Source organism: Nicotiana attenuata, chromosome 3 (assembly GCF_001879085.1).
Source record: "Nicotiana attenuata strain UT chromosome 3, NIATTr2, whole genome shotgun sequence".
Lineage (NCBI taxonomy): Eukaryota > Viridiplantae > Streptophyta > Magnoliopsida > Solanales > Solanaceae > Nicotiana > Nicotiana attenuata.
The window spans coordinates 10169450-10188786 of NC_031991.1; the positions used below are offsets into that span (position 1 = coordinate 10169450).

At 40.2% G+C, this 19337-nt stretch overlaps 1 protein-coding gene across 1 annotated transcript; it reads left to right on the forward strand.

Moving 5' to 3' along the window:
* On the forward strand, window positions 308–10773 carry LOC109223297 (ubiquitin carboxyl-terminal hydrolase 17-like). Its single transcript, XM_019387554.1, has 11 exons — window positions 308–1071; window positions 4279–5722; window positions 5809–5894; window positions 7260–7345; window positions 7447–7609; window positions 7698–7818; window positions 7907–8064; window positions 8896–8980; window positions 9094–9306; window positions 9629–9690; window positions 9776–10773. The coding sequence occupies exons 1-11, from the start codon at window positions 668–670 to the stop codon at window positions 10488–10490; spliced, it is 3537 nt and encodes a 1178-aa protein (XP_019243099.1). The 5' UTR covers window positions 308–667; the 3' UTR covers window positions 10491–10773.

Here is a 19337-nt window from a genome sequence, read left to right on the forward strand (position 1 = left end):
GTCAAATTGTCCGCATATCGCGCGAGTTCTAACGCTAGTAGAAAATAAAATATTCTAACGTTAGATCCACAAAAAGACAAAAAAAGAAAAAGGGAAGTCTACATTACAAGGCAGACCGGGTTTAGAAGGTGAATCTTCCGACCGGTCGAAAATCCGGTCCGAATATTTAGATGAGCCAAGGGTTCACGTCTCTCGATGCCTGAGGACAAAATTCTTTGCCCACATCCATCGATTTCTTACATCTCACAGAATTAATATTTTAATTTTAACCCCCTACATTTATTCTTATTTTCACACTTATTCGCCTATTTTAATTTCCTTTTTCAGTTTTCCCGTCACTTTTTTGAAAAAACCCCTAAATTCTCGATCTGAAAAAAATTCTCTTAGGGTCAGAATCTTCTCTCGTCCAGTGACTTTATTGCTTCTCCAAACGACACACCTTCCTCTCTCCATTTCTCCACAATTAAGTTTAATTATTTTTGTAATTTTGTTGATCTGACGATTTTTGATTGAATTAATTTTGTGTGCATACAAAGTTTGATCTTTGTGTGTGTGTGTGTTGGAAGAATTTCGACTTGGTGATCGGGTAAGAGTTATAGGAACTCTCTATGAATTTGGAAGAATTAGGGTTTGGATGTGATCTGCTGTTGTTTTTGGGTTTGTGTAAATGCTCGTGGGAGGGGATCTAGGGTTTCTCTCGAGCTTGGTGGTGGCGGCTTTTGTGGCTGTTTTTGGACCGGTGTTAGGTTTTGTGGTTCGCCGAAAATGGAGGCGTTCGGTGGCCAGGAGGGAGGAGATCAAGAGGCTTTTGGTTTTGGCTTCGGAGGAGGCAGCTAGGGCTGAGCTATTGGCCGCTGAAGAATACGGCTACGGTTATGGAGGATATAGTTGTGATTATCTGAAGGATGATGATGTATTCGTTGAACAGCCAGTGTCATCAGCACCACCACCACCACCACCATCATCAACTACAACATCATATTCTGGTGCACGGCAATTACAGTACCAATGTGCAGTTTGCTCTTCTCCTACCTCTACTCGGTGTTCTCAATGTAAAGCAGTTCGCTACTGGTATGTTTGATTCATAACCCCAATCTCTCCTAAAAGTTTATATTTTTTTCCTTTTCCTTTTTCATGTGTGATGAAACTAGTTGAGGTTAAGGCATAGTCATGTTGATACGCTTTCCTTAGGTTTAATGTTCAGCGGGGGTTTGTATGTTTGTAGATTGAGAACTTCTAGTGTTAAAGTATTTAAATTAGTAAATATTAGACCAGTGACAAGGATAATGAAGATTCGTATTGCCTATCCAGCTAGCTTGGAATTGAAGCGATTGTTGTTGTTGTTGTTGTTGTTATTGTCGGAACTAGATCATTGATAGACTTGCTAGTACTGGATGTGGATTTTGGATTTGTTTACTCAAAAATCGCAACCTTGTAGAAGCGCTTTTCAGTTGCTTTATCCTCTTTAGTTCTGGTTAAAAAGGGTACTTTTGCAGTTGATCCAGTTTTAGTTTTATAATTGGGTTGCAGTTCCTCTAAAGACTTTCTTCTGTTATGCTCTAGAATCAAAAGAGACGAATGAACTGCTAATGGTATATGGTATCTGGTGACCATTTTATGAGTGGCATAAAATGCGCAAATGAAAGCTCTATTCGCTGTAACTGACTGATATTGAATCACTTAGACAATATCAAGAGAGCGAAGTTTTGTTGTTCTTTCTGATTCGTCTTTCTACATTAACGGTTAACTAGTATGGACGAAATTTACAGTTACTAAGGAATTAATTCATTTTTGGGATGGGTAGAAGAATAACTGCTGATTTATATTTTAATTGCAAAAATATTTTTCTTTCATATCTTCTGTTTTCGTAATCCCTCTCCTTTTCACTAGATAAATTGCCACAAGAACAATTTTAAGATGAAGATATCATAGTGCTATGCTCATGCTACATCATAAAATTTATTTGTATAGGCGAATTAATATATACTAGTGAAGCGAAGCTTAAGGTGGGCTTGTTTCGATTTAGAGTAATCGTCATTGATTGGTAAATTTACAAGAGTGTTAAATTGAATAAGTTGAATTTTAAACATAAAAGAAGGTCAATGAATGGTTCCAAGACTCTTAACTAGTTTGCTCAGCCTATTCGCTACCCTTAAGCGGGATGTGCTCTATCTCTTCCATGTTTACAATAGAATCGATCCTTTCTCTGCCACATACGGAGGTGGAGTTACGAGAGGTCATTTATAAGCCTCTTTGGTATCGTAGTAACTAGCTGTTAGTGCCCCTGTTCAGTATTAATCCAACTTGTTTAATAATAATGTTTGCGATAAGTTAGTAATAAGAGCGGAATCTACCTATCAAATTTCTGCATGTAAGGATCTACATCTTCATGTTTAGGTTGTAACTTCATATGTTGAAAGATGTACGTTCTTCTTGACTCTATTTCCTATTGCCCCAAAATCAAAATCAATATTTGCTGTGTTTCGTTGTCAACTTATTGCAAAAGAGAAGTGATAATTTAGACGGATTTATGTAAATTTTATGCTTGTAACACGATTATTAAATGGAGCAAAAATACAGTTTCAGTTTTGAAGAATTTCTGCATAAATTATTAGCACCAAGGCTAGGATAAGCTTTAGATATAGAGGCAGTCTCCGGATACATTTCAAAAAGAAGGTTTTATTGTTGTAAATCAATGAAATGTGATTACATCTGAAGGACGTTTTGTCTACATAATGAAGTTAATCCCCAATTATACCAATTATTTTTTGGTTGAATCTTACTTACACATGAAGAAACACATAATAAATTGATTATCAGAGCTGAGATATTCAGTTATTTGACAGCAAATGGATAATTTTCCTTTAAATCTTTATAACATGTTAGACATCCTATCTTTCAGGAGGAACTATAAACAACAACAACAACAACAACTACCCAGTAAAATCCCACAAAGTGGGGTCTGGGGAGGGTAACGTGTACGCAGACCTTGCCCCTACCCCGATAGGGCAGAGAGGCTGTTTCCGATAGACCCTCGGCTCAGAAAGACGGAAATAAAAAACAAGAAAAGACAATTCATTAGTAACTCCAGTAGAAACCGGAATAGTAACAGAAGCATAACAACCAAAAGATGAATGACATGCAATAACAGTAACCAGAACCTAAGGTCCGGGGCTAAGATAAACAACAAGGATAGTGTGGATTCAACATAAACTGCAAGCCATCTAAGATCAACCGTAATCCAACCCCGCCTCACCCCCGGTATGAAGTAAGGAAGCTCTACTACCCCCTAACCAACAACCCTAATGCTTGACCTCCAGACCTTCCTATCAAGGGCCATGTCCTCGGAAATCTGCAGATAGTTCCTGTTCATTATCAGGAACTATCTGATAATGAAAATATATACCAAGCATGAAACTGCTGTTTTAAGTTTAGGTGCACCCAGAAGAACTTGCATGGTCTCAAGGCTAGAGCCATGATGGTCCAAGTCCTCTAAGTAGATTCCCAGGTTCACGGTTCACCCTGAAAGTTTGCTGCCCAATACGAAGCAATAGCTAGATGTATCAAATAACTATGTTGAGATTACAGAGGACATACATCATTTGAAATTGAGTCATTTAGTGTATTTAAACTTTGAAAATTTAAAATGTATAGAGTTGTAAATAAATGCTATTTATCTAGAATGCATCAAACATTTGGAACTTTGCAGCTAAATTTGGATGGAGGTGAGATGAGAGTGTTTCCTACTAAATTTGCAAGTAGGAGCTATCAGGTGCGGATCTGGCCTCTTACCCTTGTGTTGGTTGGTGCATAGGCCTTCTTGTTTATCCAGGAATGATTATTATGGTCTCAAGATTTCCTTTTCTTTTAAAAGTTGTCTGCTCTTAGTATCCCAGCATCCATATCTGTATTTTATCAGTAGCCCCAAGCACCCGGGTCCATGTAGCGCAGGCCCCAACATTTGTGAACATATCTTTTCTTGTTCTCTTTTTAGGCGCCTTTTCTTTTGGGTGGATTAGCGGAGGAAGAGGAGGAGCATCTATCTTGACACTAATGACTGAGTTTACATCTTTGCTTTTACTTTAGTGCTATTGAGAAATAAACTTGTCGAAAGAATTGAGATTGCTTGCATATTTAGTACTATATGCTCTAGATACCTTGCTTGCATATTAGGCATCTTATCTCTTTCTTGATAGCTATCAAATCTTTGTTCTCTTGAAGCTCCAAAACCATTCATATCTACATCTCTAATTTTCCTATATTTTTTATTCACCTCAGCTCTGGCAAATGTCAAATCCTTCATTGGAGACAAGGTCACAAGGATGAATGCCGTCCAGTTAGCAACTCGGATCATCACAATGATGTTGATGCGACATCTCATCTGAATGCATATAAGCAGGAATCAGATGGAAGTCATCTTAAGAGCATTGAGGTTGAAGGGAGACATTCTTCAGAATCAGGCGATGCTTCCCCAGCAGAAGCTGCAGTTTTGAGATCCAAACACTCTGCAGCATATGATGGGAAGGATGTCAGAGATGAACAGAGTCTGACAGAAGCAAAATGTCCCAATTTGAACTCCAGTTACGTGCTTCACTCATCTCAATGTGAACATTTGGACCTCACTGCCTCAAGTGAATCGTCTGTTGATCTTTCTGCTTCTGATTCAAATGACTCTGATGCTTCTGACAGTCGTAAGTCTGCTGTTATTGCTAAAGTTAAGAGTCAGACTAATCATTCCAAGGTAGACGGATGTAAGCCACCCTACAGAGAGCAACCCAAACTGGTATCTGCTGCAGATGTTGTTTCAACGTCTGGCAAATATAATCCCACCAAGCTTAGCATTCATGGGGACGCTCAGGCTAAATATTGGACATCGACAAGTTCAAGTAATGATGGCTCCAGTGAAACTTCATCAACAGAGCCTTCTACACCCTCATCTGGTTTTTGGGAAGGAGCAGTTCCTTATACTAGATCTAAGATTCAGTCACTTGACAGTATTGCATATTCTGCTTCCAGAAATGCTTGCAACACCAAGATATCAGATTCTCAATCAACTTCATCTCAGCCCCCTGAAATGGCTAGACCTCTTGTTTCTGAGGTGGGCGAACAAGGATCCAACTCAAAAAAGAATCTGAAAAATCCAAACCCAATTACAGTGGAACTGCGGAAACCAGTCAATCGAGCTGAATCAAGATTCGAAGTTAAAGATGAGACAGAAAGCAGGAGGTCATCAGCTCCACTATCTGTAACTTCGAATCAGCTTGATGTGCATGACTCCAGTGATAAATGCACATCGACCTCCGAGGAAGGTAGATACTCCTCATCTGGTGCTTCTGGTAATTTAAAGAATCATGATGGGTTAAAAGTTAGTAGCTTGCCATTTTCAAGCCCCAACAAATCATATTGTGCTGTTGAAGGCTCGACCAATGTTTTACAATTGCCAAAAGATGGACAAAAAGAATCTTCTCCTGCCAAAATTTCTGGTAGTCATATCTCTTCTAGCAATGGGAGGCATGAAGTTCAAAATATTAAGTCTGCAAAGATTGATAGCACTCAAGTGTCTAGTGCCTGTTCTGCTGAGTCTAATGTTCCTTTACCAAATGCAAGGAATGGCTTGAAGTCATCGGTGTTGAAAGTTGTTGACCAGTTCAGGGTTTCAAAGCTGACACGACATAATTCTTTGGGGGATGAGTGTGAGGTCGTTGGAAGATATGGTAACAAGGTATACATTCCTAGATTATATGTGATTTTCACCTGTAATGCACATAAGATTTTAGACGCTGTATTCATCAGATATGTTTCTTTCAGGGTCTTTTTCCATATGACAGTTTTGTGAAGCTTCATAATTGGAAGAATGAATTGCGGCCATTTGGCCTCGTAAACTGTGGTAACAGGTATGTGGCATGAGTCTGAGCTTGTTTTACTATGTAACCTAGAATGTCTAGTTATTTTCGACTAGTCGTGCCTCGTATAACTTTCTTATCTAAACGTGCTTTGTCTTAAGGGATGTGGATTTTGTCTCATTACACTCCTATTTCAAGTATTTGTATCACTTGTTGAAGTTTTCAAACATGCATTTCCTGTTAAGAGTAAAATTTCTCAGCCATTGGTTGTTCAATCTACAAAGAAATTAGGTGATTTGTTGTGAGTTACAAGATATATTAATGGATTTTACTTATAATGATTGATGGCCTGACGTTCAAGGGCCTTATGTGATGAGATAATTAGTGCATAGATTTATGAAATTACCTCTTTTAATAAGTCATGTGAAGTTTTATGAAATTATTTTGCAGGAAAACTTTGGGGGTCAGTAAGAAAATTTTGTTATTGCATGAAATTAATTGGTAACCTATGTTGGAACTAGCAGAAATTCCTCAGTTGAAGAGACCTCTGTTGTTTAGGTCTACTTAGTGCAGTTAGCTTCGGGCTTTTCAACTAATAACTTGATGTGTTCTTGTTCTAAAAGAGAGGATGTTGTGGGCAAAAAATGGCCCTGGACCGTATGGTTTTTTGGGGCTCAATAAATAAGAGCATGAGCAGGCTGTGATGAGCTGAGAGTAAGAGAAAAGTGGGAAATAACAGAGGATGAAAAAAATAAGGGGAAGGGTTCACTCAAACATGTGATGTGTGGTCAGGGCAGGTCGCATGTTCTAACCATGTTGTTAGACAACAACAACGACGACTTAGTCCCAAATTACTCGGGGTCGGCTATATGAATCCCCACTGACCATGTTCCTCATTTAAATTTATTACAGGCTAATATTTTACAAAATAAAGCTGTATTTAAGTGGAGAAGGGTAGAGGGGTGAATCCATAATCCACTGAGTTTCGAACTGTGCACCATTTGCCCTAAGGGATTTGTAGATTATCCAAAAAAAGAAAAAAGAAAAAGGATTACTCAAACATCATTTGAAGTTTCTTTATTTAAGTCCTCAAACATGAAGATTGATTGGCTTCAACGAAAATAACATTGCGAAAAGACTAAAAGGGAATCAGATATTAATTGGCAATTCTGGAGGCTTTAGTCAAGATTTAATGACCGAATATTCAGATTTCTTGCTGTCTTACTTTCCTATACTTATCTGCCCGATTAATGTCTCAGCTAGAAGATGGAGGATTCTGAAGTTATTGCTGTTTATTTGGCTATTGTCTTGTGGTCGTTATTCTAAAACTTGCTAGGTGTAGGATATACATCAAAATCTCACAAAATGTGTATATATTTCCTCATGCCTAACTTGCTTTTCTGCAATGTGCCGCAGCTGCTATGCTAATGCTGTCCTTCAATGCTTGGCGTTTACTCCACCGCTTACTTCCTATTTTCTTCAAGGGCTCCACTCCAAAACATGTAAGTCCAATTTTTGTTTGTTAGAATTTCTTAAATTTTCATCTATCATAGACCCTAAGTCAAATCAAACTCACTAGTTTTCTCTTTTTATCTGTTATCAGGTGAAAAGAAAGGGTGGTGCTTCACGTGTGAGTTCGAGAGTCTAGTTCTAAAAGCAAAGGACGGAAACTCTCCTCTCTCTCCTATTAGCATAATTTCCCATCTCGAGAGCATCGGAAGCAATCTTGGTAATGGTAGAGAAGAAGATGCGCATGAATTCCTTAGGTATGTTTTCTGTATCTGTGGAGCTTGTAATGTGCAAGATCTGTTACAGTTCTAAGTTAGTTTATTATCTGTTCGCCAAACTTAATAGGTATGTTATCGACACAATGCAATCCATTTGCTTGAGGGAAGCTGGGGTTAGTGCATCTGGCTCTTTTGAAGAAGAAACAACTCTGGTGGGGCTTATGTTTGGGGGATACCTTCGTTCAAAGGTAACTGCTGGTTTTTAGTAGTTCTTAAAGTAAGCTCAGTATTTCCTTGGAAACTTCTATCCTGATTTTTGAAAATTTTAACTGGAAGATCGAGTGCATGAGGTGCGGGGGCAAATCTGAAAGGCAAGAGAGAATGATGGATCTTACTGTTGAAATAGACGGAGATATAGGTACCTTGGAGGAAGCTTTAAAACAATTTACTCATACTGAGACTCTAGACGGTGAAAACAAGTACCGATGTGGCAGGTTAGATCCGATTGTCTCATACTTCTTTCTTGTAATGTGTATTTTCTTTTTGAGAAGTTCTCTTATAATGTGTATATAGGTTTAGGTGAAACTCTAAATTTCCATTGCTTATCAAAAACCCAACAGTCCAACCCCCCCCCCCCCAAAAAAAAAAGAAAAAAAGAAAAAGCCCTGCCTTCATAAAGGGGAGAAAAAGAACCCGAAAATTATTGTAAAGAGGAGGTAAATAAATTGAGTCTGCAATTCTTGACAAAGCAACTGGAATATGTTAACCCTCCATTTCTTTTACTTTATACTTCATTTGAGGGTTATCACCATGTGTTAATGTTTTGACTCAGTCGGCTTTGGAGAATCTAATGGTAGTGCTATTTGTTGGTGTTAACTGAGTTGATTAAAATTTCTTTGAACCGTTTCTTTGTTTCCGACCACTTCGTTAAATGCTATGCGATACCTGAATACTTACCATCTCTCTCTCCCTATATATATATATATATACACACACACACACACACACACACACACACTGGGTTTGTTGTTGTGTGTATATATATATATGTGTGTGTGTGTGTGTGTGTGTGTGTGAGAAAGTGATTATAATATGATAAAGTCTGCTGATTTGGTTTTGACAATTTGCTGATTAATTGCATACTACCGCAGCTTCACTTTTAATATCTCTAGTAGTGGCACAAACAGTATGATACTTCTGTGCAATAACAATTTGTTTGGTTATGAGCAGATCGACTCTTGAAATGCATGCATGCTATTTTCATTGAAATGATGAAGTAAAATAGATTTAGAGCACATATTTGGACTAAAACATTCTTGCTTCAGATGTAAATCATATGAAAAGGCCAAGAAAAAGTTGAAAGTGCTGGAGGCTCCTAATATCCTCACTATTGCATTAAAGAGATTTCAGGTACTGTTTTGAATGAAGCTTGTTGACTCAATTTTTTTTTGATATTTATCCAAGTAAATACTTCCATGTGCCTTTGTTTTGTTGGCAATTGCTCACTGTCTGTAGTTTTGCAGTCAGGTAAATTTGGGAAGCTAAACAAGACAATTAAATTTCCAGAGATTCTGAACCTGGCACCATATATGAGTGGGACAAGTGATAAGTCGCCAGTTTACCAGCTTTATGGAGTCGTGGTTCACCTGGACGTAATGAATGCTGCATTTTCTGGTCACTATGTGTGTTATGTGAGGAACTTTCAGAATAGGTGGTTCAAAGTTGATGATAGTTCGGTATGTCACACTAACGAGCTTGTGTTTTACTTATTTCCGTTTTTCTTCTGAATTTCTCCCATTGCTTGGATAGTTATTTCTCACTTCTGGGCTTTTTGGTATTGTGTAACGTTTTAGGGAATTCAGTCATTTGGTATGAAGTAGTAGTTTGTCCCTTCTGCTTTGAACTACTAAAAGTGCTTCTAATGTGCATTTGCGAGTTCTGTGGTGTTGGAAAATTGTGACACTCCATTTCCTCTCGACTCTGCTTCATATACTGTTGTTACGAAGAATGAGTCATGCTGTTTTCGAGGTTTTGATCTGGGCTTTATCATCTTTATAGGTAAAACCTGTGGAACTTGAAAGAGTCTTGTCGAAGGGAGCATACATGCTTCTCTATTCAAGGTAAAATTAAATTTTCCCTTTCTAGTCGAGCTATGCATTCCCCTATCCTTATTGGTTGTAGCTGACTTTTTCTTCTTCCGTTTAGGTGCTCGCCACGGGCTCCGAGAATAATGAGGAGTTTGGCAGTTCCTCGTGATCCAAGAAGATCTAAGCAATTGGCTTGTAAATCAAGATCCCATACAAGAAGTCCATGGGACTCTTCTCATGGCGATTCAACTGATCAAACTTGCAGCGAATGCTCTTATACCAACAGTCATACGAGTGTCAGGCCAAGTAGGTCAATATTTGAGGACGACTCATCAAGCGAACAGTCATCCTCTCTCTTCTCCGAGGGTGCTTCTTGCAGCACAGAGAGCACTAACAGGGATTCTACTAGCACTGATGAATTATTTGATCAAATATTTGGCGAGTCTGGAGGCTGTTGGAATAACCCGTGGAGGAATTCATCAGATTCTGACACATCCTCATCCTCATCTTCTCCTTCCCCTCTATACTCGAGACATTCACCCCTTGCTGATTTGGACCGTTATGCTTCTGCACATGAAGAGACCTGTAGCAGTTGTAGCGACAGTGCAGAAACAGCTGGGGATGGTCACGGTTTTTGGTCAGGGTTACCTGATCGAAACGGTTATGCTGGGGTTCGAGAAAGCAATTCAAGGACAGCTCTCTGCCCCAACTCAAGTAAGCATTGTAGAAATTTAGTTAGTAGTCATAGTAGTAGTAAGACCGACTCCAGTAGATTAGGTCGGGTTAACCCTTCTGACAACTCGAAATCTCCTGCAACTTGTAGAGATCGATGAGGGAAAGTGCATCTTGGACATGGTATTATAAAGTATTTTTGTATTCTAGACGGGAGGGAAATAAAAAGTTGGGGAGGTGGGGGTTTAGGGAGTGGTTGTATGTATTATACATTGGCTTTTGGCTGTGTTCAAAACGAAAAGGGGCCATAATTTTGTCACTCTCTTCCCCTTAATATATCTTATTACATGTTCTGTAATTGGATATCCATCTCAGTACGAACATAACTGGCAATGTTTGCTGTATTTCTTGTTCAAAAATATCTCGAGTTCCATTGAGGTTCAATATTCTATGAATTAGCTAAACAAGGCCATTAAGACTCTCACTCATGTTCATTTTCATATTTATTACCATTGACCCGTCCCCCCACGAACCCCTACACCTTGGACCAACTAGGAGAAGGTTTAAATGCAGAGTTCAAATCACATGAAGGATCTCTCTTCTCCTTCCATACTTGTGGGTTCAGCTTTTAATCCGAAAGTCACAAATAATAAACAAGGAGGAATTCCTTTTTTTGTTTGGGAAAAGAAGGAAAAATTCTATTGCAACTCAACGTTTCTAATCTAAAGCATCTCTTAAGTTTAACTTGGGCTACAATAAAGTTCCTCTAATATTCAACTTAACACAATATAAACCTACAGAAAATGTGTTTCCACCAACTTTTCAGTAGGCACATGGCTAGCATGTGATTTTAGCTCCTCCTTTATAGTCACGTAGAGCGAGAATAAGATTTCAGACTTAATAATCTCTTTAAAACTATTCAAGAAAATCAACATAGGTGTCTAGGAACTGATTGTTCGACAATAATAGGTATACGATGATACGAATGGGTAGTTAGAAAAGTATTGGCTTTAAAAAAGAGACAGATAATGAGATGGTATTCCCCTTTAATTTTTCAAATTTGAGTGATTTATTTTGTTTATTGAGATATCGAAGGAATGTTTCTTTCTATTTAGGTCAAACATAAGCGTGGCATTTGTTTCAGTTTTTCGACACCTAAAATTAAAGAACAGAATTTTCAACATGCGGCGAGTACAATTAACATACCTCTCCGGGCAAATAAATGTCAAAGGAAGAAAAATATGAGTAGCTACCACGTTCGGTGGTAAGTACACTCCCATCTTTAATTAGAGTTTTCAAATTCGAGCTCTGCAAATGGATATTCATATTAAACCAATACAACCTATATATACTGTATACGATTAAAATCGGGCTCGCCCGATTTTGCTATTTAATTGGGACCAAGGAATCATGTCGAGGGTCAGCCTCGTAAAGGATCAGGCCAGAGCACGAAGACAAAGTGTCGAGTTCGAGAATCGAGGTGCCTATCGAGATCGAGGCCAACAATGATCGAGAACAAATATGATCGACTTCGAGCAAAACGCAATAATGGAAAGGCGAGATAGGTTGGAGATCACGACGGAAATCCCGAAACAGATCAAATCAAGGGCAATAGTTTAGGCTAATCATGGGATTTACTTCTGTAATTAGAGTTATACCATAATTAGGATTTCTCTATTATATAAAGGGGAGTCCCCATCATTTGTAGACACCTTACGTTCACGAATATCGCAACAATATAATATTTCTTTCTTTTGTTTATCAACTTGCTGCTATTTAACTATTCTTATCTACCAAGCTCGAGGGTTCATTAGCTGGAGGGCACTGTCTAAACGCCAGTTTGCTTTATATTATTGTCAATTTGCATCACTTATCTTAACGTTTATCAATTGGTATTAGGTGAAATCACTATCCTTAAAACCACGTTATAAGTTTAAATTCTATCCAAATTTTATGGTAAACAGTTTGGCGCCCACCGTGAGGCTAGGGATAATAGTGATTGCTTAATATTGACCTTCATAACACTCAGTGCTTTTACGTTTGTTCTCGTAAGTGTTTTTGATTTCGGGAATCAACATGTCGAACTCTCAAGCAGTGCCCACTCACACAGATACCGGCCTTGGTCTTCATGGCGAGAACGAGCACATGGTCGCCCTGGGAAACGGAGTAGCTCCAATCAATCCCGATGTACCACAGGCCGTAGATCCAGTCGATGTCAGTTCTCGAGTCGCCATTCGTGGAGATTTAGGCGCCGACCCTGAAAATAGCGTTCCCAGAGACGCCCGGGGAGACGATCAGAACGCACAGAGTGGCGAAGAAGGCGAGATTAGCCTTCGAATGATATTTGACATCTTATAAACTTAGGAGGCTGTGATAGCACAACTCCAAAATTAGAATCGAGCACCAAGCAGAATCGAACTCGATACATCACAGGAAGTTGTTCATAGGGTCGAACCTGTACAGGAGAAAATGAACGATAATGGATCGGGAACTGACCCCGCCGTCATGAAGATGCTCGAGGTGCTCACTAAACGGATTGAATCAGGAGAAAAGAAAATTAAGGCTAATGATAAAAAGGTAGAAACGTACAACTTACGGGTTGATCAAATACCGGGGCACCCTCAATTCTGAAGGGTCTGGATTCGAAAAAGTTTGTACAGAAGCCTTTCCCACCAAGTGCGGCTCCGAAGCCCATTCCGAAGAAATTTCGCATGCCAGAAATTCCCAAGTACAACAGAACCACTGATCCTATTGAGCATGTCACTTCTTATACATGCACAATAAAAGGAAATGACTTAGAAGATGATGAAATTGAATCTATTCTGTTGAAAAAATTTGGAGAAACTTTATCGAAGGGGGCAATGATATGGTACCACAATTTGCCGCCCAATTCCATCAATTCTTTCGCCATGCTTGCCGATTCGTTCGTAAAGGCATACGCCGGAGCAATAAAGGTCGCGACTAGGAAGTCGGACCTCTTCAAAGTAAGACAAAAGGACAATGAAATTCTAAGGGAATTCGTTTCTCGATTTCAGATGGAAGCGGTTATCGATGATTGGGCTGTCTAAGCCTTACTCATGGTTTGAACGAGCAAAGTTTGGTAGCGTCACGTCAACTAAAGCAGAATTTGATTGAACATCCAGCGGTGACCTGCACCGATGTGCATAATCGATACCAGTCAAAGATCAGAGTCGAGGATGATAAGTTGGGAGCCCCGTCCGGTTCTGTTTACCAAATAGATCCGAAGGCAGGATTCAAATAGACTTCGACAGAGAGCCCCGATCGAACAGAGATCAATGTCAACCATATAGCGCATGTCGTAGAAACAACGAACCGGGACGTAATCCCGTTCGAAATGATCGAACGAATGATCGAGGTCAAAATTCCCGAGGGCTCATGAGTAAGAGTGGCCTTGATAAACATGTCGAGCCTAAAGAAAGCGGCAGGGTTATCGGAATACAACTTCAGCATCGATGCTTCGGGTATAGTGTTAGCCATTGGACGGATAAAGGATAGTAGGTGGCCTAGACCCTTATAGACCGATCCAGCTCAAAGGAATCCAAATCAAATATGCCAGTACCATAAAACCCATGGTCACAGAACCGAAGACTGCAGACCTTTAAGGGAGGAGGTAGCTCGTTTATTCAATGAGGGTCACCTTCGAGAATTCTTGAGTGACCGAGCTAAACATCACTTCAAAGACAGGGACGCGAACAGGAAACACGAACTGGAAGAATCGCAACATGTGATTCATATGATCGTTGGTGGGGTCGATGTCCCTCAAGGCCCGGTATTCAAACGCACCAAAGTGACAATCATAAGGGAGAAACGTACTCGGGATTACTTACCAGAGGATACCCTATCATTCAACGATGATGATGCAGAAGGAATCGAACAACCTTACAATGACACACTGGTAATATCTATCCTTATGAATAAAATTCAAGTTAAACGTGTGTTGGTTGATCCAGGTAGCTCGGCAAACATTATTTGATCGAGGGTTGTGGAGAAGCTCGGCCTTCAGGATCAAATCGTTCCTGCAGCTTGAGTGCTTAACGGGTTCAACATGGAAAGTGAAACCACCAAAGGGGAAATCGTGTTGCTAGTGAACGTGGCCGGAACTATCCAGGAAACGAAGTTCCATATAATCGAAGGTGATATGAGATACAACGCGATGCTCGGGAGACCTTGGATCCATAATATGAGGGCGTTACTTCAATGCTTCATCAAGTTTTGAAATTCCCAACACCGGAAGGAATCAAGATGGTGTACGGCGAATAACCAGTAGCCAAAGAGATGTTTTCAATTGATGAGGTGATACCCGTATCGACGTTAACATCAACAAAGGGACTAAAATTGAAGGAAAACCAGGGACTCAAATAGAAACCACAGTCGCTGGCCTCGACCATATCGAAACAGCAAGAAACTATCGAGGATGATGATGATGTGATACCTCAAATCTTTGTAATCCCCGATGATTCCGATGCCACGAAGTCAACGGTCAAAGAGCTGGAACAAGTCATACTGATCGAGCATCTGCCTGATCGAAAGGTATACCTGGGCACGGGGTTAACTCCCGAGCTCAGGGAAAAAATCATTAAATTCCTTGTTAAAAATATTGATTGTTTTGCTTGGTCGTACCTTGACATGACAGGGATCCCACCAGAGACTACCACTCATCGATTGAGTTTGGACCCAAAGTTCAGACCGATGAAGCAAAAGAGAAGGCCGCAGTCCAAGGTAAATCATACATTCATCAAGGACGAGGTAACCAAACTTCTCAAATAGGTTCCATCCGGGAAGTAAAATGTCCCGAATGGCTAGCAAACGTAGTCGTAGTCCCTAAAAAAGGGAATAAACTCAGAATGTGCGTAGATTATAAAGACTTAAACAAAGTATGACCTAAAGATTCTTTTCCTTTGCCGAATATCGATCGCATGATCGATGCCACAGCCGGCCACGAGACCCTTAGCTTTCTCGATGCCTACTCCGGGTACAATCAAATACAAATGAACCCGGAGGATTAGGAAATGACTTCGTTCATTACTAAGTACAATACTTATTGCTATAATGTGATGCCGCTTGGGTTAAAAAATGCTGGTGCTACTTATCAACGCCTAGTAAATGGAATGTCGAAGAACAAATAGGTAAATCAATGGAGGTTTATATTGATGACATGTTAGTTAAATCCCTGCGCACAGAGGACCATTTGACACATTAGCAGGAAACCTTTGACATATTGAGAAAATACAACATGAAACTCAACCCTGAGAAATGTGCATTCGGGGTCGGTTCAGGCAAGTTCCTCGACTTTATGGTGTCAAATCGGGGAATAGAGATCAACCCCGATAAAATCCAGGCAATCAAATACATCACAGTCGTGGACAGTGTTAAAGCCATACAAAGGTTAACAAGACGGATAGCCGCTTAGGCCGGTTCATCTCGAGGTCTTCGGATCGAAGTCACAGGTTCTTCTCACTGCTAAAAAAGAAGAACAATTTCACTTGGACCTCGGAATGCCAACAGGTATTGGAAGAGTTAAAGCGGTACCTTTCGAGCCCACCGTTGCTTCATACTCTGAAAACGGACGAGCAACTCTACTTATATTTGGCAGTCTCGGAGGTCGCGGTAAGTCGTGTCCTAGTTCGAGAAGAGCAAGGTACGTAATTTCCTATTTACTACGTTAGCCGCACTTTAGGCGAAACCGAGACCCGGTACCCATACTTAGAAAAGTTAGCGCTTGCTTTAATAAGCGCCTCTAGGAAATTAAAATCGTATTTTCAATTTCACCCAATTTGTGTTGTAACCACTTACCCCCTTCGCAACATTTTGCACAAGCACGAACTCTCGGACCGACTGGCCAAATGGGCCGTCAAAATTAGTGGGTACGATGTCGAGTATCAACCCCGAACGACCATCAAGTCTCAAATCTTAGCAGACTTCGTGGATGACTTTACACTAGCCCTCGTACATGAGGTCGAAAAGGAACTATTGCTAAAATTGGATACATCCTAGGGGGTGTGGATCCTCTTCACAGATGGTGCTTCAAATGTGAAGGGGTCCAGGCTAGGCATCGTTTTGAAGCCACCCACAGGCAATACAATTAGACAATCTATCAAAACCCCTAAGTTGACTAACAATGATGCCGAGTATGAGGCCATGATGTAGGTCTCAAGCTGGCTAATAGTTTGGGAGCAGAGGTCATCGAGGCCAAGTGTGATTCCCAACTCGTGGTTAACCAAGTCAACAATACCTTCGAGTTTCGAGAAGATCGAATGCAGAGGTACTTGGACAAATTGTAGGTAAACTTACACCGGTTCAAAGAACGGACCCTACAACATGTACCTCGAGAGCAGAACAGTGAGGCTGATGCCCTTGCAAATTTGGGGTCATCAGTCGAAGATGACGAAATTAGATCGGGGACTGTCGTACAGCTTTCAAAGTCGGTAGTCGAAGAAGGCCACGCCAAAATAAACTCCACAAACCTAACTTGGGATTGGAAGAACAAATATATCGATTATCTGAATAATGGAAAGTTTCCATCAGACCCTAAGGAATCAAGGACTCTGCGAACAGCATCTGCACGATTCACATTGGCCGAAGATGGAACATTGTACAGAAGGATGTTCGATGGGCCGTTTGCAATATGTTTAGGTCTGGGAGACATCGACTATGTCCTACGAGAAATTCACGAGGGTACTAGCGGGAACCATTTCAGTGCCGAATCACTGGTTCACAAAGTCATCAGAGCAGGGTATTATTGGGACAGTATGGAAAAAGATACTAAGGAGTTCGTTTAAAAATGCGACAAATGCCAAAGACATGCACCGATGATCCACCAAATCCGGGAGCAACTTCATTCAGTCCTATCACCATGGACGTTCATGAAATGGGGAATAGATATCGTTGGCCCTCTGCCATCGGCCCCAGGTAAAGCTAAGTTCATTTTATTTATGACTGACTATTTTTCTAAGTGGGTTGAAGCACATGCTTTTGAGAGAGTGAGAGAGAAAGAATTCATAGAATTCATCTAGGATCACATCATATGCGATTCGGGATACCTACCGAGATAGCATGCGACAATGGAAAACAATTTATCTATAGCAAAATAACGAAGTTCCTCGAGGATCACAAAATAAAAAGGATATTATCGACGCCGTATCATCCTAGTGGGAACGGACAGGACGAATCAACAAACAAGACCATCATTTAGAACCTAAAGAAAAGGTTGAACGATGCAAAGGGGAAATGGAGAGAAATTTGCCCGAAGTCCTCTAGGCATATCGGACAACGACAAAATCCAGTACGGGGGCAATGCCGTTCTCCTTGGTATATGGCTCCGAAGCTCTAATCCCGATCGAAGTCGGGGAACCAAGCGTCATGTTTCGATACACAACAGAAGAGTCAAATTACGAGGCTATGAACACAAGACTCGAATTGCTAGACGAAAAACGGGAAGCCGCCCTCGTCCGAATGACCGCCCAGAAACTGCGAATCGAAAGATATTACAATCGAAGAGCCAATCTTCGACACTTCATAATAGGGGACTTAGTTCTGAGAAAAGTCACCATCAACACTCGAGACCCAAATGAGGGAAAGCTTGGTTCAAATTGGGAGGGACCATATCAGGTCCTCGACATCATCGGAAAAGGTCTTACAAACTTGGCACGATGAACGACGAACAATTGCCAAATAATTAGAACATATCACTCCTCAAATGATATTATTGCTAAGGTATGGTTTTCTCCTATTTTATTTATATTTGATACTAACTTATTTCACGTGTTCGATCAAAGACTTACGAGAAATTCTTCAACACAAAGACCTCAGGTTTTGAAGCACGCGTTGCACTCTTTTTTCCTTAGATCGGTTTTTGTCCCAAATGGGTTTTCCGGCGAGGTTTTTAACGAGGCAAAAATTATTTGTGCTACCTAGGGATAATTCAACAGTATCCGAGGATTCTTTACAATCAACCTCGAATACTGCGGGGCATCACCCTCAGATGTAATCACTCTCGGATGTTATGCTCTTGAGGAAAATACTCCATATCAGCAAGTCTCGATAGGTAAAATTTTGTAAAGGGCCAAACGATCAAATGAACCGTGTCCTTATAGATTATTTGATCCCCGTTGACAAAACATGTACGCATGAGTAATCTATGGACTACTTTACAATTTCTACTTTACTTGTGATCTATTGCGAAAACTGGCTCAAGCGCCGATCGCAACTAAAGCTCGAGCTACCAACCCCGTGCTCGAGGCCTGCCGTCCAAAAATTGACATGTTCGAATTATTAAACTTCGAGACCATAAGACCTTGAAAAGGTAATCCTCGATTTATAGGACACGGCCATCCCACTCGGGGACTGGCACTTCGAACGAATTCAAAGTATTATTGAGAAACAAGCCCAAAGGGCAGATCTCAAGTTAGAGGCTACGGCCAAACTAACACGGTTCAGAGACATTTGAATTCCGTAATAAAACAGGCCTTCAAATATTTTCATAAAACCGCTTAAACAAGGCTACCCTCGGCAAAAATACAAAGGGTTTTGATAACATCAACCCTCAAAAAACCTTAAGGGGTACCAAATTGTTCGAACTCTCTAACAATCTTATGCTAAGGCATAACAAAGTAAAGGGTTTTGATAACTCTAAACCTCGAGAATCTTGATGGGTACAAAGTTATCTCGTGCTAAGGCATAACAAATTTTTATATGATTAAATTCTTTAAGCCGAAAAGGGAAGAAGCCATTCTTTTAAGGCCATGTCGTCCCAATTCAAGAGCTCAAGGGCCATTGTATTTTTGAGTTTGAGAATCCACCCTCAATTAAAACCTAAGGGTTTTTCTACTTCAAGTTCGAGCAAGTACTCACTCGATTATAGAGACTATACTAGTCCGACTTCTATCAAGTCGCTTAAGTTTTGGGTTCACAAACAAATTTTTCGCAAGACAGCGAAGCGAGTCAAAATCCTCACAAAGATACAAAATATATCAAAATTATCATAAGGC

What these genes read in the sequence shown, in the direction of transcription:
- LOC109223297 (XM_019387554.1), top strand. Translation starts at nt 668, where the DNA reads ATGCTCGTGGGAGGGGATCTAGGGTTTCTCTCGAGCTTGGTGGTGGCG. An exon ending in TGTAAAGCAGTTCGCTACTG is followed by an intron (nt 1,072 to 4,278) that starts GTATGTTTGATT and finishes TATTCACCTCAG; the next exon opens with CTCTGGCAAATGTCAAATCC. An exon ending in GATGCGCATGAATTCCTTAG is followed by an intron (nt 7,610 to 7,697) that starts GTATGTTTTCTG and finishes CAAACTTAATAG; the next exon opens with GTATGTTATCGACACAATGC.